The sequence below is a fragment of the Rhyacophila brunnea genome, unplaced genomic scaffold (genome assembly GCF_057557595.1).
Source record: "Rhyacophila brunnea isolate RB1 unplaced genomic scaffold, BYU_Rbru_1.0 scaffold_13, whole genome shotgun sequence".
NCBI classification, from domain to species: domain Eukaryota; kingdom Metazoa; phylum Arthropoda; class Insecta; order Trichoptera; family Rhyacophilidae; genus Rhyacophila; species Rhyacophila brunnea.
This window is the reverse complement of record NW_028232785.1, coordinates 12,354,612-12,378,081: the sequence shown is the minus strand read 5'-3', so window position 1 is coordinate 12,378,081 and position 23,470 is coordinate 12,354,612. Positions and strand designations below refer to the sequence as shown.

The window sequence follows — 23,470 nt, the reverse complement described above, 5'->3', positions numbered from 1 at the left end:
TCTCCATCCGGTCCATTTAGTAGGCGATCAGCAAGTGATTTTTAAAACTCCAGTTTAATAAATTTTGTTAATAATTTTCATTTTCAATTAATTAATATATATATATATATTTAAGCCATGTGCGATCCTAAGAAATGGACGTTAGCTACGTACTTGACCTATCAGGTCTACACTCTGGGTCTAAACTTTTTCTCCCGACCATGTCCGATCCTAATAGGATCATATGGGCCTCCACAGAGTAGAGGTTTGTATTAACAGATTTTGTTTTTTTTTTACGAGAAATGGATGTCAACCACTTGCTCAACCTATTAGGTCCATGCCCTGACTCACACACAAATTGAAAAACAATATGTGTACTTGCCAGACCCAGGATTCGAACCTGAGACCCACGGCATGATAGTCCAACGCTTAAGCCACGCGGCCACCGTGGGTGTAAACACACATTGAAAAACAGCATGAAATTCGAGCCCGGGACTCGCGGCATAATAGGCCGAAACGTTAGCCCTCTCGGTCATCGCATATATACTTGTTTCTAATTAAAAAATAAACTTACTATATTTTTTTAAAACTATAAAAAATAGTGTGTTTTTGGAAAATAGACTTTTTCATTATTATTATTACATTATATTTTATGAATATTTTTATCTTTAAAATGTAGTTAGATAAGTTCTTTAGAAGGTGACGAAATTGATTTTACAAAAAAATATAGTTTTAACTAATTTATATTATTGCTTATAATTTTAATAACATTGCTTTTTCCAGAAAATATAAATAAATTAACTGTTGCATATGTTTGTTTTAAGTTTTTCCATTTTACCACGTTTTTCTTAGCTCGTATTCTTGTTTATCCGGTGGTTGTTTATCCAATATAAATCTTGCAATCGATTTTTAACCAACTTCCCGACTAGCTAGACATTTTAAACTTTTAGAATATATCAGAACACTATGCCAATGCATTCTTTTAATACTTTTAGCCATCTTTAGTAGAATTGAATTCATTTTCAGTTAATTCTGTTTTGAATGAAAAGTTATTTCGGAAAAAATCCGTAATCCAATCCACTATTATTGGTTGCTAAGGGGGTGGTCCTAGCAACTAAATTATTAATATATACGTGCGTTACTATGGAGATCAAAATGACATTTCAGTATTCTATATTTTTGTTTGTTGCAAAATAGCAAAAAAATGATTTGTTGACAATTGCCTAATTTGTCCTAAATTATTAATACATAGAATTGTCAAGTTTATATGATTCAACAAAAAATTTAAAAACGTGGTATATGAAAAGTTCTTTTTATCTTGTAATTATTTATCAATTATTATAATATTTTATTCGATATAAATAAAATAAAAATTTAAATGAAAGTAAGAATACTATATTATTTAAAAAAATTCCAAAATCGTTTTGTAGCCTTTTAATTAGGTAATTATTTACTATTGGTAACACTGCGGTTTTATTTTTAGTGTTGGTGATCCAAAACTTGCAACACATGCGCAAAATGATTTCCTTAAGAGTACATTGCGAATTCGAAGGGAATCTCCCGGGTGAGTGGTTTATGTATTGTTTTGTTATAGTAAATAAATAACACAATAATTATTATTATCTACTAAAGCAGTGCTCCGCAACCAGTGTGCAGCGGCACACTGGTGTGCCGCGAGACGATGCTAGGTTTGCCGCGGTGCAATAACCAAATTTTCGTACATGGCTGGTAATATTTTTGAGCACCTGCATGAACTTAATAAAACAATGCAAGGTCAGAATGAAAATATATTGATGTGCTCTGATAAATTAGAAGAAGTCAAAAATAAAACGGAACTTTGGCAGAAGAAGTCAAAGTCCAAAGGAACAACCAAACCACCATTGAAAACAAGCAATTAATTTTGGATCCCTCTCAAAAACATTTAACTTTGCTGCAAAAGAAATTTCATCAGTACTATCATACAATAAATGCGACAAGATACGAAACCCTTTTGCAACCAATGCAGAAAATTCTATAGAAGCGCTTTTCCTATAAATTCGAGAGGAATTTGTTGAGTTGATAAACGACGGGACGCAAAAACTGAAGTTTGCCGAAGTTTCTGGATTTCGGTTAATAAAAAAATATCCTCGGATTTCCGATAAGGCTATCGCAGTTCAGCTCCCATTTTCGAGTAAAAAAAGTAGCCTGCGGCGCTATTTTACTACGCTAGTAACTAGTAAGTATTAATATTTTAAAACATGTGATTGTAGGACACAATTTATTATTATTGTATCAATACTCGACAAATAATTATTCCTAACCCGACAACTAACCATAATTATTTAAATAGAATATAACCATATAAAAATCGCCAAACATAAAATCAATACCATTGAAGTTAAATTCCCTCCACTAAACCCGCCCCGTACCACCCTCGGTCTTAATCGAGAGTATCACGGGACCCGTCAATTGGTGATGTGAAGCATCTAAGAATTGGCCTGATTAATTTTACCTCGAACACTATTTGAAAAACGCTATTTTAGAGTATCACACTGTCTTTAACTTTAGCGATAGGTAAGGGGGCCCGCCAAAGATCTTGGGCTTGGGTCCCCCTTCAGGATGTGGAGTCCATGTATTGGTGTATAAATTGTTTTACGTGTGGTGTGCCGCGGAATTCTGGGAAGACCTTTGGTGTGCCATGGGTTGGAAAAGGTTGCGGAGCACTTTACTAAAGGGTCGAATATTCAACCATGACGACTATTGTTATCCAGACGAAGATACTTCAGATACATCTGCGAGTAGGGTTCCGGAACGAACCTGGCCAAATCGGGACAGTTGACAACTCTATCTGCAGTGGATGTTTACAGATTATTTGTATATTTTGTTCACGCACAGATTGAATGAATGTACATTTTATACATACCAGATGAGTGTTGCCATCTTTTAAAAGTGGAATTATAGTACAGAGCCTCCAAAATTATAGTATTTGGGGAAAAAATATAGTACCTACTCGTTGTCATCAGCTGTTGAAAATGTATAGGTTTTTTGTTTCTCAGAGACCTCTTTATATTTAGAATTCAAGAAATTTTATTTTAAGCCAAAGTCAAGGGTTTTTTTTTAAGTTTTTCGAGTTCTCCAAATCTTATATTGCGAAATTATAGTACTTTGCACCAATTTATCGAACGGAAATATCAAAATTTTAGTACTTTTTACATATTTTTTCCGATATTCAAAGTTATAGTATTTTGGTCGTACTATACCTGTTTTATATCGTACATAGTACGTGGACCAAAATTATAGTACAAATACTATAAAAATAGAACGGTTGGCAACACTGATATAAACATGCCTCTTAATCCTCATATTATTTTTCAGGGGTGGATGTGTTTTGCCTCAGAGCATGGCAAATGGAACATACAGTTTACTTGGATCACTTAAACTCGAGGAAGGGCAGTTGGCGCCTTATAACTCCATTCTCCAATTGAAGTGTCCATCAGGATATGTATCTTCAAATAATGGATTCAATTTTTGTGAAGAGACGAAGAACGACTGGTTTGAAGAGCTGGCAACCTGTCAGAGTAAGTAATTAAGGGGTTATTTAGAATATGCTTGCATAGTGTGGCAACACTCGTAGTCCAATGCGTAAAGTCCAAGTCCAACATACTGGCATTGACTATCGTAGTATGAAGTCAATGAGAATGATGAAGAGAAATGGACCAAGGACATAACCTTGTCTGACTCCGGTCATGACGCCAAACGACCACGAGTTTACCCAACCATATTATCATGTTATATCCATCTTCTTAAATTTGCAAATTATTGGCATCTATTTATACATAATATACACTAGAGATGGTTTTGATATACGTACATTAATTATATTTTCAGAAACGTGTAAGCCACCAAAATCATTAACAGTTGAGTTTACTTGTGCGATTCCCTCCAAGAATGGACAGTTCAATAGAGGGAGTTGTGATCAACTGCTGCCTTCAGGAACAACTGCTACTCCGAAGTGCCGCAGTGGCCATCATTCCATCACCAGCAACAAAGTCATATTCTGCATCAATGGTCGTTGGAGATACAGTATGCCAAGCTGTAAAGCAGGTAAAAAAGGACCACACCACGTAAATTATCTGTCGGCTGATAAGCCTTGCATTAAGCGAACAATGTTTCAATATAATATATATTTGTACCGTTGCAGTCCAAGGATGCGATTATTTAATCGGAAAATTTAAAACATAATAAATTATGAATACTTTTAAAAAAGTCGATATAGAAAATAATGAGAGATGTTCAAACCATGGTTCATGTAATCATATTGTAATCGTGATTGTTTCTATAGTTAAAATTTGTCGCAATTAAGCATGGCGGTCGTAGCATAGTGGTAATGCACAGGGCGCGATACCCAAGAGACGTAGATTCGATTCCTGGCGGGTTTTCAAAAAAGATTTTTTCTATTGGCTATATTTCCTCATGACTTTTTTCAGAATTATGTATGTAAGTTACCTTATCTTTTTTTTAGTGTCCTAAAAATATTTCTCTGTCATGTAACGTCAAATTGCATTACATAGGTAATATATTGGTAGTCGGCTGGCAGAAGGGCCCACCTGTCGATTTCGAGAATGTGGAGGAGAGCAACAATTAGATTTCAATTTATTCTAGCGAACAAAATATTTGAGTATTATTTAATGACTTGTTTTTTTAGTTTAATTGGTGGTCCTAGCAACTAAATTATTAATATATACGTGCGTTACAATGGAAATCAAAATGACATTTCAGTATTCTATATTTGTTTGTTTGTTAGAAAATAGCAAAAAAATGATTAGTTGACAATTGCCTTATTTGTCCTAAATTATTAATGCATAGAATTGTCAAGTTTACATGATTCAACAGAAAATTTAAAAACGTGGTAAGTATATAAAAAGTTCTTTTTATCTTGTACCTACTTAATTATTTCTTATTCGATTGGTAGTAAAAATAATAATTTTACCATTATTATGACAATGAGTAGGTATTTAAATAAAGAATTTTTTTAAATATACTTTTTACAACAGGTACCAATCCCTTGGTATAAAAATGGCCATGTTCTTTGACTTTCCTTATCTATCCGTCCGTGGTGTAAATCACAATCAATATGCGTGTGCCTGGCTCAAGAAACTTGTGGCATTTGGTTTGTAATCCACTGACAGATGTATCCTTTTGCCACATTGCAGCAACAAAAACTTGAACATAGAAAAAAATGCAGATGGGTTCTTCTGCCACTGACTGCCGAAAGTTTCATAATTTGACATTAGAATTTAGACATTCAGAAGAAAGGCATACATTTTATTAAAAACCATTCACTGAAACAATATTAATTACTATCACCATATTATTATGAATACAAGTAAATTATTTAAAAAATAATCTCTTCCTGGTCGTGCACTCATGGCTAAGCATCGTGACCACACTTAAATTTTGCCATTCTTTGAGCGACCAAGACTTTTCATCCTTCTCGATCTTCCGCTTCTCTCAGGACAGAATGGATGGTGCCCCCAGTCAGCTCTTTCACTTGGTCGCTCCATCGCGCAGACGCTCTTCCTCTGCTTCGCCTTCCCTGGAGGCTACCCAAAACTACCAGTCTCTCCAGGTTGTCCGATCCGCGCCTGACCATATGTCCAAAAACTGCAGAATTCTTCTCAGACATATCGTCGAGAGCCGTTCCTTTATCTTCAGTCTCTAGATGATTGACTGGTTCGTCCTGTGCTCTGTCCAAGAAATGCGAAGCATTCGGCGCCAACACCACATCTCAAAGGCATCAATTGCCTTCCGTTCTTTTGCCTTCAGGGTCCACGACTCGACTCCGTATAGAAATATCGAGAACACTAATGTTTGCACAAGCATCATTTTTGTGGCAATCGAAATTCCCCGATCCTTCCATATAGTGGTAAGGCGTGTCATCGCATTTTTTGCAATCTGTGTACCCCTTCTTATTTCCGCTTCGCATCCGCCCTTTCCACTGATGGTCGATCCCAGATATACAAACTCGTCGACTGTTTCGAGGTTTTGGAGTGTACTTGGTGTTGGTAGAAGGTTCGCCCGATCAACAATCATTAACTTGGTCTTATTCCTATTAATAAGGAGGCCGTATTTGCGACTCATAAGTTGTTTATTTAAAATTAAAAAATAATATTACATTTTATTTCACAGAATGCGGTAAACCAACGCCGCAGGGGACGGCAAATGTAATCAATGGAACGAATGCTCTTAAAGGGGAGTTCCCCTGGCATGTCGCTATTTATAGTACATATGGACAACAAAAAGAGAATCCCGTCCCAAGTATATGGTGTGGAGGAACTATTATCAGTAGATCACTCGCCATAAGTGGTATGTTAAGCTATTTTATTATTTAATGCTCAACAATAAATTTAACACTCAGAAGCAGGTATCATCAATAAGAGAAGATTAAGTTCATTGGTCATATTATTATGTTGTCTATGGCTGATGAGTCTGGACTTTCAATTGGTAGTGTCTTCTTTGAGCAGCGTTCGCATTCATGGACCTAATATTCTATGCTACGCATTCTGCTGTAGGTTTGACACCGAGTTGCGTGCCTGGTAGGGACTATGGATGGATAATAATATATGTCATAATCATGGCCCCCACATCTTGAAGCGGGCCCCCAGGCCAGAATCTTGGGAGGGCCCTCCTACCTATCGATATGGTTAAAGGCAGTCTGATGCTCTCCAGTATTGTTTTTCAAATGGTGTTCGAGGTCAAATAAAATTCAGTGTTTTTCAATTCAATTTTGCGATTTTTTAACACACCGAATTATGGAGTTGTCGAGTATTACTCAAAACGTCCCAACAACTATATATTTTTAAATGGTGATGACTCCGAAGTAAACTAGCGCCACAGGCGTTTTTTTTCTATTAGAGCAAATTTAAGATGTCTATTTATCTCATTTATCTGGTCGACCCATCACGCTGCCCCCCCTGAGCTCGGGCCCCTAGGCTAGAGCCCTGTCAGCCCCCCCCCCTCCCCATGTGGGAGCCATGGTCATAATGGTCTTTGTATCTGGACCTCTCCTAGAAACTGAAAAAAATGCCAATTATCTAGATCAGGGGTCGGCAGAAGGGGCTCGCGAGCCGCATGCGGCTCTTCAAACATAAACTCAAATTTCACGTCGTCTCAAGCACCTTTATAACGTATTAAGGTGACGCATCAGTGAAACTCCAAATAATTTTCAACTGTACGCGCGACGAAATTTTGTACTCGCTTCGCATTCCTTGAGAGAACGTCGAGTCAGACATACGTCACTTTGCTGCGTGATGGCGACGGGCCAATTAATTCTAAAATCGTGTAAAGATGACTAAAAACGTTACCCATTTACTTTAAAAAGAAAACATGTCAATGAATATATTATTATTGTTACTAATAGAATAATAAACAGAACATAAAATGGACGTATGTTGGATTTATATGAGAAATAATATTTCGTTTGACAGGCGTCTTTTGCACCCGCGACCCGCAATCCGCACATCGCCTAGCAACGATCTTTTTAGACCGTGCCTCAACTAATGCATGGCCTTAAGAAAAATGAAGAACAGTTTTGGTGAACGTTTTCACCAGTTAAGAGCAAAATAAGATTACACTAGCTTTTATCGTACATGCTCACAAAATGAATGTCCCATTAGACACAGATGCTGGTTCACTCCAGATGCAGTAAATAGATTTAAAAAGCAAGGAACTGTATAGCAACAAATTTATATATCTGACCAGCTGCTTGAAAGAACTCGAAAGAGAGAAATCCAATTTGATTTATCAGCACAAGTGGACAGCTATAAAACAACAGCCTAAAATAGAAACAATAATATTTGATAGGTACATGGAATAGTTTGCCTGAAACATATGACGCATTAAAACGCTAGCTTTTGGTATTTTCACAATCTTTGGCTCTACATATCATCATCATCAGCCGGGGTCAATCCACTGTTGGATGAAGACCTCCCCAAGCTTCTTCCAACTCTCTCAATCCTGTGTCGTTTGCTGCCACGTATTTCCGCCGAACTTTACCAGTTTGTCAATCCAGCGGCTTTTAAGGCGACCCTGTGGCCGTTTTGTGCCCCTTGGGTACCACTGGATGACGGCATTTCTCCAGCGGCCGTCCTTTCGGCGAGCAATGTTCTCCGCCCATCTCCATTTCAGCTGTTTGGCAACGTCTATTACATCGCGTACTCCTGTCTGCTTCCTAACCCATTCGTTTCTCTTACGGTCCTTTCGCGTGATGTACAACATACACCTATCCATGCCTCGCTGTGCGACTCTTAGCCTTTGGAAATCTCTCGTGTTGAGGGTCCACGTCTCGCAGCCATACGTGAGCACTGGTAGAACACATTGGTCGAACACCCTACGCTTAAGACACAATGGTAGGTCACTCTTGAAGATACTATTCAGACGTCCGAAAGCACTCCATCCCAGCTTTGTGCTTCGAGCAATTTCATCGTGCATGCTTCCATCTATGGACATCTGCTGTCCGAGATAGACGTAGCTGCTGACTTGCTCGAGTTGGGTGCCATTAATACAGATAATCGCAGGGTCCGAAAAAAAGTTCCTCATCACTTTTGTCTTTGAGACGTTTATCTTTAGGCCGACCGTTTGACTGACATCCGCGAGTTCTTGCATTCAACCTTGGAGGTCTTATATGCGAACAAACATTCCCATCTAAGAACTTAATAAAAAATAAACTAAGAAGCAGAATAACAGATGAAAATTTACAATCATGTAGATATTCAATTACAAATAAGTAGCTATTTGCCAGATATAGTAAAGCTATCAAAAGCGATGCATGGACGCCGGTTTAATTATTTTTTTTAATAAACATCTTGAACTTTCCCCCCCTCTAAAAATCCATGTACATATGTATATTATGTATTATATATATGCGGCTATCTGGTACCTTTGTTATCCTGTTTCCTTGACAATTTGGCTCTTTTCACTTGACAAACTGTCGACCCCTGACCTAGATAAATGAACAAATATTTCTTAATCTTGTCAGAACCACGTGACTGAGGATCGTGACTCAGATGATTTTGCTGTCGAACAGTCTCTGAATGGGTTGGCACTAAGGATTCCATTCCCGGTATCCCGAGCTATACAAAGTAATTCCACCATGGTCTCATTCGTTTTACGGCAGTTTCATATTCGGCTGACTAATTAGATTTATGAAGCGGAACGGCCATAAGTACACCATGATTTGCTTTACTATTTTTAATCTCGCTAACCCATTCATTAAGTCTTTACTATCAGAAACAGCAATCTCATACTATATTCACATTATTATTTATATAACAATATTATTTACTCCATTAAACTTATGTATTTCGAAGATTGAACGTATAAAATATTAACAATAAATGTCTTAAATAGTATAAACTATACTAGATTTATTTTTGACAGATTTTATCAATGTTATTTTTGTAAATATAAAAATTTTATATTAACAATGGAAAAAAATGCCAATCCCGGGATAAGAATTTTGGCTCGGGATTGGATTCCCTAGTCGGCACCACTCCTTTCGTCTTTCTACGATACGCTAGAAGACTCGTGGCACTTAAAAACTGGTGACACAATCTGGGACATCCAATGTTTGCTTTAATATTCCGATGCGGCATGTCTAAAAGATAAGACAGCGTGCACGACATAATATACACTAACGATCCTGATAAGCCACATGTATTCAATAACCACTTGTGGATGCGACAGCTCCCAATAACTCGTAAGTGAACACCATTATACCCACGAGATAGGTAATTATCGCTAGATACAAAATGTCTGCTTATGAGCAGTGTGAAAAGAGTTGTGTCTGGAAAAGTGTGGTATTCCACGTGAAGCGACGAAGCGGTTCAGTGGTTACAGGTTCAAGTCCCGTAGGGCGTCGAATTTTTTTCAAAAAATATTTTTCTAGTAGGTAGATATATACATTAGGTATTTTCAAATTGTGTATGTTCAATATTTACAAAGTGTTTTTTTATAATATTGCAAATCGTCGTGGTAAATGCAATAGGTCGTATGTCAAAGATACCAAACTTTTCAGGAGAGACAAAAAACTATCCCATCTTAACCCCAATGCACCGATTTTTTTCACAAATTTATTTACTTAGTAGAATTTGTTCCCTGTTAAGACTGTTATCATCATTTTGATGTAAGATGAATAATAAGAAAGTTAGGTTGACATACAACTATTTGATCGTCAATGTTGGCCACTTTTGTTGACATAAGTCCAATTTTTATGCAAACATACTTAAATTGAAAACACTAAAATTAGGTATTTATAATGAAACAAAATATAATATTATATTAATATAGACATATTATTATACACTTGTACATAAACGTTTAAAAAGTAAGCTTAAACTAATGAAAAAGTTTTTTTTTATTATAAATCTCTGTTTAATTAGGCACTTGTATAAAAACGATTTCAATGTTTAAAAGAAAAGATTAAAAGTTAATATTCAAAATAACACACAATAATTTTTAAAAAGATTTATTTAAAAATATCATAGTTTAATTATGTATTTGCATAAAACAGAGCAGGTAAATACCTACTTAAAAGAAAAAAGAACAGTTTTAAAAGAATACTTTTTTTTAGAAAAGTAATTTTTTTATTTAAACGGTAGGTAGTATTATTTTGTTTTCTTCCAAAAATTTGTGAATAGCAAGCTGCGTTGTTCATCACTGATTGTATCGCACTTAAAGGCTATTTTTGGCCCACCCTTTTGAGCATGTCACTATGCCCACCACAACGTGGACCTATGGTCATAGAATCTTTTTTAGACGTCTGTCTATACTTGCCGCCCTTGCCGGACTCTTCATGCTTCTCAAAACCCGCATAAGACTTGCCTAGCAATCGCAGTTGAGCTGATTGAGTTGAGTTGAGCAGTTGAGATGTATCTATAGTCTAAGCAGTTGAGAGTTTTTTTTGCCTCTTCCACTCTTTACAATTATTGCTTTGCCCTTTTCGTTTTCTTTGATTGACTTGCTCAGTAGGTTCGTCACCATGGGTGTCAGACTGCATAGCAAACTCCTCTAAGTCTTCTGATGAGCTTGATTGATTTGATTCAGGTTGATACAGAGCTTCAGAGTCACTACTGATATCAGATAGTAAATGTTCAGGGCCACTTAGATGTTCAGTCATCGTCATATCACAATCTATATTTTATCTCAGGGATGATTGTGTTGATACAATGTTCTCTGCTATCTTTATGTCCGAAGGTTGCCTCAGCAATGATTCTGCTTGTTCTAAAATTGGAGTTTTGATAGTCAAAGTATTATTAACCTCAGCGAAATCGAGTTCTATTTCTGAACCAATATTTTGAAAAGTGATTTCAAATGGATGCTCTAAGACTAAGATTTCGAGTTCCGCTGCATTCCCAGGTTCAACTTGTAACGCCATATAGTCAGTGGTTCTTACGACTTCACAGGTTATTTGAGGTCCTGAAGAAAATAATCATTTTTAAATTTGATAATCGTTAATGCATCTCAGCAAAATATCATCTCCACTCCACATTTGTGGCGACATAATCTTATTTATTCTTACCATTAGTATCCGGTGAAGTAATGTTGCTGACTGCTAAAGATACCAAGTACCGCCCACACCTTCCATTAATCATTTTAATAGCTTTTTACTAAATAATTTTTAACTAAATAAACAGTGTCTTATTAAAACTGTCAATCGTGATTGGTGAACAAATAATTACTTTGACAATAAATAAATGAGACAAAAAGTCATCATCATCAGGGTCACGACAACCCGGTGTGGGTCTTGGCCTCCTCCAACAGCTCCCTCCACCTGTCCCTATCCAGTGTGGCCGCTTTCCAATTTGGTACCCCTAGAACACGGCAGTCATTGGCAGCTCCATCCAACCAGCGAATCTTTGGCCTGCCTCTTCTTCTACGCCCGATTGGATTGCCGGACATCATACGTACGTACATTCATACGGTGCACATGACCTAGCCATCGCAGTCCCCCAATCTTAATTGATTGAACTGCGCTGCAATCTTCGTATAGCCCGTAGAGCTCAGCAATATATCTTCTTCTCCAATTGGTGCTGTCCCTGATCGGTCCATATATACGTCGGAGAATTTTTCTTTAGTTTGAGACAAAAAGTAATGTTAGATTATCTGTAGAAAGAATCTTGAAAATTTTACTAAATCTGACAACAATAATGTAATTATAAAGTAGATTTTAAAAAACAGTGATTGGTAAATTACTTACATCGTATTATTTGACGAATTCTTTAGTATAAAGTCAAGAACGAGGAATAAAAATAAACAAAAACATTACTATCATTATGATGAGCTCTGACATACGACTGTTTGGCGTGACCAATATCAATGACGTGTCGGTTCGTCTTTTTGCAAGTGTTGGGATAGTCGACTTCTTATTGGTCTAACGACATAAGACCTATTGGAGATGGTGTAGATGACTGGGCTGGTCACTATGGTGCAATAAAACAAAATTGAAATTTTTTTGACATACGACCTATTGCATTTACCACGACGAAATGGTATTTCTCAATGTATTTTTGGAAGACACACATCACTAGTTGGTGCTCGATTGTACAGATTTTTTTCCTTGATTCCAATAGAAATGCACAGTTAACTACCTATACAAATGCGTCACTTGCGTTTGCAGTTCGCCGTATCACACTTCACCGTGAAATGTTGTATCGGAAATATATGGCCGTTTATTAAAGACCGTCTAACCTTTTTGGGTCATATAGTACTGACATAAAATTCATGTCTAAATAAAACACGGTTCTTGTCGGTTCACACTTTACAAGAAGCCAGCGGCAAACTAATTTTGAAAATAGCCGATGTACTGGATTATTTGTTAGGTTAGCTTAGGTTTTCATTCTTGAATTCTGCCAAAATCAGCTACGAAAATTGAATTAATGTTCATATTGAATCTAATAAAATTGGGAGACTTTATAGTATACGGTCATCTCTTTCCGATAAGAAAGCTCACGGCAAACTGTGCCACAGTAAAATGTATTACGTACAATTTACAATAATAATTATGTAATCATACAAATATATAAAATCTTGCATGGCAAAAGTTGGTTAATATGTCCATTTCTTAATTAAGTACATAATAATATAACATTTTGTATATAGTTAGGTCTTAAATAAAATAATGAACTATTATTAACCTGAAATAATAGAATAAAAACATACCTTAAAAACATAAATGCAATTAGGTTTAGGTTTTATAGATTATGTCAAACTTAAAAATGGCCACAACTACATAACATGTTTTTGAGACTTACAAACTTTTGCCAGCAACACCACGAATATAGGTTTGTTATTTTAAAAAAAATTCCCTGTGTGCTTTTTTTTTTAGCTGCCCATTGCTTTTACAATCCGGTAACGAGGACATCATTTGATGTAGACTTATTCACCGCGTCTGTTGGAAAAGTGTACAGTGACTTCATCCATCCCGAGGAAACCATGGATCCCTTCATTCAAAAAACTGGAGTAGCTACCACATAATTAATATTTTATTTAACAATATTCTGTTTAGTCACATAAACCGTAGAAGAATTATTGAGGCGTCTAATTCCAAAAAGCGATAAGTCCACATCTGGGCAAAATCGAGAAAAAAATACGCACGTAATCTATAAATTCCAAAATGCGACATAACCCTACGAAAAAAAATATTTTAAGTCTCGATTTATTACAAAAAGCGCCAAGTCCGTGTTTCGTATTATTTAAAGCTTGGTTGATTTCGCGTATTGAAATATTGAAAAGGGCGTCTCCCATGCTGTAGCATATGGTAAACTCATGACAGTGCCACGGAAATATGCGCCTTATGCAGAATAAATTAAAAAAGTGAGGTACAAGTAGCGCTACGTCCAATTTTTTTTGCCAATATTTATTACATTTAAGAGTTTATCGGTTGAAACAAATTGCCATTTGGTTCTAATTTCGACAGAGAATACAACGGTAAAATAATCTCACGTTAAAACAAATAATTGAAGCTTGAAACATAAAAATGTTGTTTCCCGAAAATATTGAATTGTGGACTTGTCGTTTTTTGTAATTAGACGCCTTAATTTGTTTGCTAGTAAAACTTTTTGACTACGGTCATTTTGATGACTGATGCTTTAACCTAGATCAGATACTATGGATTCTATGACATTACCCTTTTAGTTCACTATGTCGTGCTCTAGAGTTGGGGAATAGGGCACAGGTACAAGGCAGTAGCGAAGAGTGGAGGTAGGCTGTTAAGATCCATCATAAATAGTTAGTGTTAGTTGTTATTAAATAAATTTTGCATACTTTTTCATTCATACTTACTTTACCCTTGATTCGGCCGAGACCTCGATTTTCAAAGCTCAAAAGCTAAGACCTTTAAAGCTTAGTAAGGTACCACATTTCACAGCCATACAGGACCACAGGTAGCACGCACGCGTTGAACAAACGATATTTGGTTCTCACAGAATACAGCCTTGACCTCCATCTTACTCAAAGTTGGCATAATATTATAATCATGGCCCCCACATCCTGAACCGGGCCCCCATGCTAGGATCTTTGGTGGCCCCCCTAACCATCTCTAAGGATAAAGGCAGTGTGATGCTCTACATTAGCGTTTTCCAATTGGTGTACGCGGTAAAATTAATGTGTATAATTGTGTTTTTTGTTGTATATTTTAATACATCCATTTAAAATAAGTAGAAGAACATTATTGAAGGAAAATAGCGCTTTTTTACTGTTAAAGCAAATTTGTATTGTGTTTATCTCACTTATCTGGTCGACTGTCCTCGACGGGCCCCTTCGGAACCTGGGCCCCCAGGCCAGAGCACTGTCAGCCCCCCCTTATGGGAGCCATGATTATATTAATCAACATAATATATTAAATTCATATTGTATTGTTTCAGATAAAACAAATTGAAATTCCGTCAGATTACGAAGGATTGCTATCTAGCTACAGTCATGACCTGGCACTGCTGGTCATGGAAACTCCTTTAAATTTCTCTAACCTCATAATGCCGATTTGTCTCAATTTGGTGGACAGAGATTTTGACGAGGATCAGTCTGCTGCTGGATTGGACGCAAGGGTTTGTAATGCTACACTATCGAAGATTTACTTTAGAATAAATTCTAAATGCTGTTGGCATTAATTCAATTGTATTCAGGGGCGTTCCAGTAACCGTTACGTGAACATTGAGTATCGCTTCAAGTCAGGCATTGACGTCCTGTGGGGGTGGGCAAGCCATGCGTATTTTAGGGGCGGAAAATGAAAAAATAAATACTTAGTAGGTACCTATCATTAAAACCTTTAAAAGCAGTGGTGGTTTCCATTAAGTGGGCGATGCGAACGCTTCGTTAGAAAGTACAGACATATTAAGGGGGTCTAGAACTATTTGGCACCGGGACAACTGGACGCCACGAAATTCGAGAATAAATAGACGTTAGGTACTCATAGACACATAAAAAATATTTAATATTATTATTTATATTTAAATGATTTTATTATGATTTAATAATTGGTGAGAATGTAAATATGCAGAAGTAAATAATGATTTAATCGTGCATATGTTTAAGTTCCGACGAAAAAAGAGTTTTTTTATTGTATATAAAGCCATAGGCATGGTAATTCTCAATCCGCAATAAAGAATACATTATGCTAGATTAAAATGAATTAAAACTACTAAGTAGTAGATAGAAACTGATAAAAATACCTCGTCTACGTTCTGTATACGTGTCTACGACAGTGCGGCGTCCAATTGTCTGGAGTCCAGTTGTCCCATTCCCTATTAAGGCTATACTTCAGTTGAGGCATGGTCTAAAAAGATCGTGGCTAGGTGATGAGCGGATTGTGCAAATAACACGTGTCGAACGAAATATAATTTGTCATAAAAATCCAATATGCGTCCATTTAATGTTATGTTTATTGTTACCTACATTATAGGTAAATGCTAGCAAACAATACCACTACAACTGCAAGCCGCATTTGCCGTACCCATGTTGCCACTGTAAAACGATTTACCTATACTAATAATAATAGTATATGCATTGACATGTTTTCTTTTCTAAGTACATATGTATGTAGCTATGTCATTTTTCCAACATTTTCGTTGCGGTTGTTCAAGTCATCGCCCTCCCAATTGGCATTACCAGTGGCAGGTTGGTTCTGCACCTTGGGAGAACAAACAACTGATGGTCTCTATTTCTAAGATAGTTATCAGGGACACACAGGTCAAGACAGCCCAGAATGGCAGAGTTCTCATTTATACCTCGTATAAGTCGAAAAAAATAGGTTCGAATACTGGGTCTGGCAAGTTCACAAATATTGTTTTTCAATTTGTGTATGAGTCAGAGTATGGACCTAATAGGTTGAGCAAGTGGCTGACATCCATTTCTCGTGAAAACTAAATCTGTTAATACAAACCTCCACTCTGTGGAGGCTCATATTATCATCTAATTAGATCGAATATGGTTAAAGAAACAGAAGAAACTCCTGCAAGTCCAGACATTTTTCAATCACCTCACTCTTCCGTTGGACTATAAATCCACCAGTATAAGTTATCCGTTGAGTGAGGGCGCCACATGTTAACATTTGACATATCATTCAATATTTTGTATACTGTGATGAGCGTAGAGTCTGTCTTCTATAAGTTGGCGTGCATTGCTTCAGCATTCAGCACTGCATTTCCTCTCGTTTCGTCCCATGGAAAACTTGCAACAGTCGAACGCGATGGCATAATGCTCACTATCCGCGAACGACGTGATGTGAACGCCAGCTTATAGAATACAGACTCTGGTTCTAAATCCAATACGGACGATTTATGATGGTATATCTACAATACTAACACTCATTTTATATTGTAATATTCTAACTTAATATAATATTATTCATGAACCCGAATTCACGCACTTGGCAGATAATTTGCCTAATTCATGAATAAGGCAACGGTCTTGCATTTTTCATGAATTAGCCAAAATTTTGCCGATTTCATGTACTACGCAATTTCACACATTCGGTGTATCAATATATAAAGAAAATGGATTATAAATGGACAATATTTTAATTAATGTCTTTTGATATCCGCAACCAATGACATTAATATCGACGAAGCATCTGGGAAAAAAATGACACCCACTTTTTTGTCGGGCCTTGCCGAATGGCATAATCTGTTCTAACGCCATTTACAATAAAGGCGATATTGCTATAAATTCCCGATGCTTTTTGTCGTCTGCCGAATGGTTCAGTTTAACGGGTTCGCCTAAATGAACATTGACTCTAGAAACACTGTTCTAACGCCATTACAATAAAGGTGATATTCCTATTGATACCGCCTAAACCATGGCATCCTCAGAGGATCCAAGGCCACGAGGCCTGAATCATCATTGGGCTGATTCATGCAAACATGAACAGATCGACTGCGAGGCAAATTTCTAGCCCGTAAGCAAATATTAATTATTAATATCATTTTTTTAATATTATTACCTACATTAGCCTTCATCCAATTTTGACCAATAGGTATTAAATTCGTACACTTACCTACATAAATATTGAAAGCAAAGTTCCCAGCCATACAATGTACCTAGCACCTAGAATATCTGATTTGAGATTACTTTAAAAAAAATATGTATTTGTACCTAGTTCAAATATTTCAAAATATGTACCTACCTAGCAAAGAAATACAGCTCTTTTCAAAGCAGGTACCTAAAAAAGGTCTAGCTGACTATTTTTCTGTGGTGAGCGAAATTCTCAGAAATAAGCCAGGTACATAATATGCAGTGTTTTTGTCATTTTTCAGTGACAGAATTTAGAGGTTTTATTTTATTCTTGCCTAGAGTTGACCTGCTCTCCAAAAAGGGATTCAGTTTTCGAACTCTCGAGGAGCGTGACGTCGGCCGTGGCGTCGCGCTCGCCGGCGTCCGCCGCCATTTAATTTTTTTTTTTTTTTTTTTTTCATATTTTTGTTAAATATTTGTGCGCTGTACTTTACTGTATTTATATTCCGAACAATAAACGCCCTGTTTTCGCCTGTACTTCCGCGTTGTCAATCAGCATAAACATGTCCCCGAAAGAAGAAGCAGACGATACCACCGTGACTTGACATATTATTACATCATCAGGGGGGTCCAGTCCAGAGCGCATTCCATCACCCCCCCCCCCCTTTCGGAGGTGACACTATAAATTCCAGATGCGTGATATCGCATAATGGAAATTGCGTGACGTCTACCTATAGGTACATGTGCGAATGTCGCTATGCGCGAATTTACTTGCTAGCTACTGTACTGAGTGCATTGTTCATTAATAATGTCATTGTCCGCAACCCATAACAAATACAATATAAAATAATATGCTTGACTTACTTCCCCAGGTTGCAGGGTTTGGGCTGGTGCAGGTGAATGGAGAAGTGGCCGATGTGTTGAAGACAGCTGTGATGCCCATAATTTCCAAGGATCAATGCAAGTCAAAGTCGCCGCGGGAATTCACCAAATACATTACTTGGGACAAGCTTTGTGCAGGATACCTCACTGGTAAATTTGATTATCCACCAGGTGCTCAATTCGGGTCATCTCCTCAGATTACCAAACGCCGAGAGTTTTGAGGATCTTTTTTAATCAATCGAGCTACCGATATAGTCGGAGTTTTGACATTGGTGCTGGATCGTTTATTCCTAAACGCAGTCGATTGGATTTGAACCACCGATTGTTCGGTTATCAGCCGAACGCATTACCATTACGCCACAGTATGATACTCAAATCGTGACGATTATACAGTATAATATTATAGTTTAGAATTGTTCCGTTGCCTAGGTGTCGAATTTATTATTGTCGGACATTTGCAATTCCTTACGTAAACAAACGATCAAACGTCAGATTGACAGTTGGTACTTTAAAAATAAAAACAACGAGAGACCATTATGTAATTTAGTAATATAGGATAGAAATAAACCAACGGCGTTCCAATAAGCGGTGCTTTTTCTTGAGTGTGTAATTAATTAACAGGATAATTAAGAGCTAGTCGAAGGATCAAGATTATCACAAGTTTTGTTTTTTTTTGTTACGCCAAATAAGTATAACTTCTGACGCGCGTACATAAATAAGTACACACACCGATTTTTTTTTACAGTGATGTTTAATCTTCTTTACAGGAATTGGAGTATGCAAAGGAGATAGTGGCGGGGGTCTGGTTGTCAGCAGTCTCGAAAGAAATATTCCTACATGGTATTTGACAGGAATCGTCAGCACTGCTCCTTCAAGCGAAACTCATGACAAATGCAGCACAAATACGTATTCAACATTCACGAAGCCCTTTCTGCATAGGGACTTTATAGAAGACGTCATATACAAGTATGTACCTACTAAAATTCATTAAATGACTCAATTTTAGGTATTAGACCAGAACTGGCTTCTGGTTGTCTTATATCTGGATTTACCTTATTTTTTTGTAATAATGATATGAAGATTTACGTTGGTACCAATGAAAATGTATGCATGTGAAACATGGACCCTTAATGTAAGAGAAACCCAAAAATTACGAGTAACCCAGCATGGTAAAGTGCATGTTGGGCATAATGCGTAAAGATTGCAAAATAAACCAATAGATAAGGAAGCAGACAAGAGTACGCGATGTGATAGAGGTCGGTAAAAAGTTGAACTGTCAATGGGCAGGACATATCGCTCGGCGAGTAAACGATCACTGGATGATATAGTGCCGTCATGTAGTGTTACCCAAAGGGCACTAAATGCCTACAGGCATGCCCTAAAACCTGGTGGATAGACGAACTCATAAATTTCGGTGGATGTACGTGGCAGCAAAGAACTAGGGACAGAAAAGAGTGGATGGAGCTATGGGAAGGCCTTCATCCAGCAGTGGACAGACCCCGATTGATGATGATGATATGTCTGTAAAAATTTATCTTAGCTTTAAGAATCGTACATTATAACCAAATACCTGCTCGATCGAATCTTAGCATACCGAAATTCTGGGAAGGTCACATGGCACCTCTGCCGGCGACGGCTTCAGGTTAAAGAGAAAGCGGTAAAAATGCAATGATTAGATATTGTCGTCACTTATCACTCGTTTGAGTGTAGTTTAATTGTAAAACTGTCCTTTAACGGATGCACTTAAAAATTTAATTTGCTTTAAAACATGTCCTCGTCTCAACTTGTTGATTATTAGGACTCGTATCAACACTAAAATTTACTTTTACTATTGTAATAGATGCAATAACACGTCGGTAAGATGTGTGAACCGATGAATTAATTGACCCAAGCAAAGCCATTTTACAACGTTTTTATTAGCTCGTATTCTTGTTTGTCCAGTGGTTGTTTGTCCAGTACAAATCTTGCAATCGATTTTTAACTAGCTACCCGACTAGCTAGACATTTGAAACTTTTAGAATATGATGCCAATGCATTCTTTTAATACTTTTAGCCGTCGTTCAGCAGAATTGAATTCATTTTTAGTTAATTCTGTTTTGTATGGAAAGTTATTTCAGAAAAATCCGTAAAAAGTAAGACTATTATTGGTTGCTAAGGGGGTGGTCATAGCAACTAAATTATTAATACACGCTTACGTGCGTTACTATGGAAATCAAAATGAAATGTCAAAATGACGTTTCAGTATTCTATACTTACTTATTTGTTTGTTTGTTTTTTTTTACTTCATATCAAGTACAAGTTTGAGCATATTGAGCATAATAATTCAACAGACAGTTTAAAAACGTTGTATATAAAGAGTTCTTTTCTTCTTGTAATTTTTTTTTTTTTTTAATTTTCGCCTTTTAGCAGAGCGCGCTGCGCTTTAGGAAAAGCGGTTAACATCAATGCTATCGCATCCCTATATACCTGATAAGGGGGCAATCATCCTTGAACCGAGATAGCAAACATTCAATTCGAAATGTAACTTCCCCAGGTTTGTTTTTATAGCAAGCAAGCAAGCGAGTTGTAATCTCGGGCCCTTTTCAATAAGTTAAGCATCGTGTATATTATGTGTACCTAGTATTCAAATACCTTCCACCAAATACCTACTTCTTCACCCTTCGAATAGAAATCACGGAATTTATACTTATTGTGATGTGTTTTTTCTAGTTAAGTATAAGTATTTTTTTTATTCATTTAGCCGCGGTAGAGTAAAATCGCGCGAAGTAGAGTAATATATGAGAAAGTATCAGGACAGCATTAGGTATATGCGAGGATGTTGAATGATTATTTGTTTTAAATACTTACTTAATTATTTTAGGGATGGCTGCTCGATGCCCAATAATCCTCCGAATGGAAAATTCGTGCTGATCGATTTGAAGAGTGCGTCTCCCGGAGAAGGAGTGGCTCACAAGTCTCAGATATATTTGAAATGTGACAAAGGTTTCGCTCCATCAGACTTAGAGAACAACGTGTGCGATGAATTTATTGATGACTGGATTAGAGAAGCCCCAACGTGCGAAGGTAACCTAATCTAACCTAACCTAATCAACCATTTTACATGACAACGATTGAATGCTAATATATATATATAAAACATACATAACTTGAAAACACTCCAGATACATACCCACTAGAAAAAATCATATTTGAAAAACATACAAACCTCGACGGGATATGAACCCGTATAACCATTGAAGTCGCTCATATCTGTGCATTAACCATTTATGCTACGAGACTCTTATCTAATAACAATAATTTAAACTAGTAGGTTATACGAAAAGCTCATCAAATTGTGTTATTATTAACTATCGGTTTTTGTCAGGGAACTCAGAAATAATGGGAACTGAAATACACAACGGGTAAGGCGATAGCAGGTAACCGACTCGAGTAAGGAATAATCCGGGTTAAACTTACACACGTGCCTAGAATACGTTTTACTTCGAATACTGAAAACTGCTCTCGGTTTATGCATTTGCGCTCATTTAATGTTAGTGTATTTTACACACTATTGCACGTGCATAATGCGTGCTTCATTTTCGTATGACACTCACACATTCAAAAGCTTGCTTCACCATGCGGCGTATTGAATATAGCTTATCGGTATTCTATTTATTATCTGTTTTGTGGTTTTTGTATATTAAATCAAGGAATCTTAATTACCTTAATTCAGTGGCGCACCCAGGATTTATTATGGGGGGGGGGGGCGAATGAGGAGAATGGAAATTAGTCCTTTAGGCTCTTTTTCTTCTTCATATAATATTTTTACATAATTTCATAATACACGGCGATATATTTGTACAGTTTCTCCTAGTTTTTATTAAATTGGAGGCATAGTGGCGGTAACCGTTGAGCGTGTCATCAGCGACTGGCGGATTGGAAGTGAACAGCGACCATGCTGGCCATGTGTACCTAGTATGCTTAAACATTACTTAAATAATATCGGCTGTGCTACCCGCTTGGTCTAGAGCAGTGTTTCCCAAAGTATGGTACGCATACTCCCTGGGGTACGGGAAGAGTTTGGTGGGGGTACGCGATGCACCGGGTTATGGCTACGCCTGGTGCAACAAGCATTAATACAAAATCCATGCTAGAAGGTTTATCGCATGCGGAAGAAGAGCATTTGTTGGAATTATTAGCTTCAGACGGATTCTTGCAAAATAAATATAAGGAGTGTACCTAAACATCATTTAGGTTGCAAATGCAACATGTGTATCCAGTTTTAACAGAGAAATTCCTGAAATACATTGCCTTTTTCAACTTCATATCTATGTGAAGTTGCTTTTTCAGCATTTGTAGACATTAAGTCAAAAAAAGGAACAGCCTTTGGGTGTGTAACCGCATCTCAGATTAAAATTAATAACCAGGGAAACAAATTATGATGATTTGTCGTTTCAACATAAATAATTTCATGCTTCTTATGGTTTATAATGAATGTAATTTTTTATAATATAACTTTTATTTATATTTTATTGTGAATGAATTTTATTTTTCGTTTATTATTATTTTGTTTATGTACTATAAAAAGAATATATTTTGATTGTTATTAAAGTACTTATATGCATTTTTCTTTAACGAGGAGTACTCAGTGTTACGAAAATTATAGAAGGGGTACACAGATGTCGAAAGTTTGGGGAACACTGGTCTAGAGAGCTACAATATTTATGCCGAATTCCACCAAAAAAAATGTTCTTTTGATTTACACCACCACCGTAGTGGGTGTAGTCGTTCTTTTCGCCGAATGTTTATCGCACATTTTTGGTTTTTTAATATTGAGGTTTCAACATATTAATTGAAAATGGACAAAAAAAGTATTATTGCTTTTAAATTATACACAACCTACTCAATACAACACAGCCTAATATCTCATTTATCGGTCTTTTGTCTATTGCACTCGGCGTACCTACACCATGGCCTCCACATCCTGAAACGGGCCCTCAGGCTAGGGCAGTGGTCGGCAAACTGCGGCTCTTTGGCCCCTTTAGTGCGGCTCTGCCACAGATGCTCTCTGCCATATTTGACATGGCTACAAAGAAGAAGCAAAGAAAATAGAAGAGAGTAACCGTAAATGTAATGTTGAATAGAC

The 23,470-nt window shown here is 36.8% G+C and overlaps 1 protein-coding gene across 2 annotated transcripts in view; it reads left to right on the top strand.

Annotated features, from left to right (window-relative positions):
* LOC147076509 (ovochymase-like) overlaps nt 1-23,470 on the top strand; it is a 63,686-nt gene that overhangs the window by 5,708 nt on the left and 34,508 nt on the right. For both annotated transcript variants that reach the window (XM_085941161.1, XM_085941160.1), the window contains exons 4-12: nt 1,463-1,543; nt 3,334-3,536; nt 3,847-4,062; nt 6,148-6,324; nt 13,343-13,476; nt 14,880-15,059; nt 18,336-18,495; nt 19,113-19,311; nt 21,206-21,408. In XM_085941161.1, coding sequence (XP_085797287.1) covers nt 1,463-1,543; nt 3,334-3,536; nt 3,847-4,062; nt 6,148-6,324; nt 13,343-13,476; nt 14,880-15,059; nt 18,336-18,495; nt 19,113-19,311; nt 21,206-21,408 — 1,553 coding nt within the window. The remainder of the gene's footprint in view (nt 1-1,462; nt 1,544-3,333; nt 3,537-3,846; nt 4,063-6,147; nt 6,325-13,342; nt 13,477-14,879; nt 15,060-18,335; nt 18,496-19,112; nt 19,312-21,205; nt 21,409-23,470) is intronic.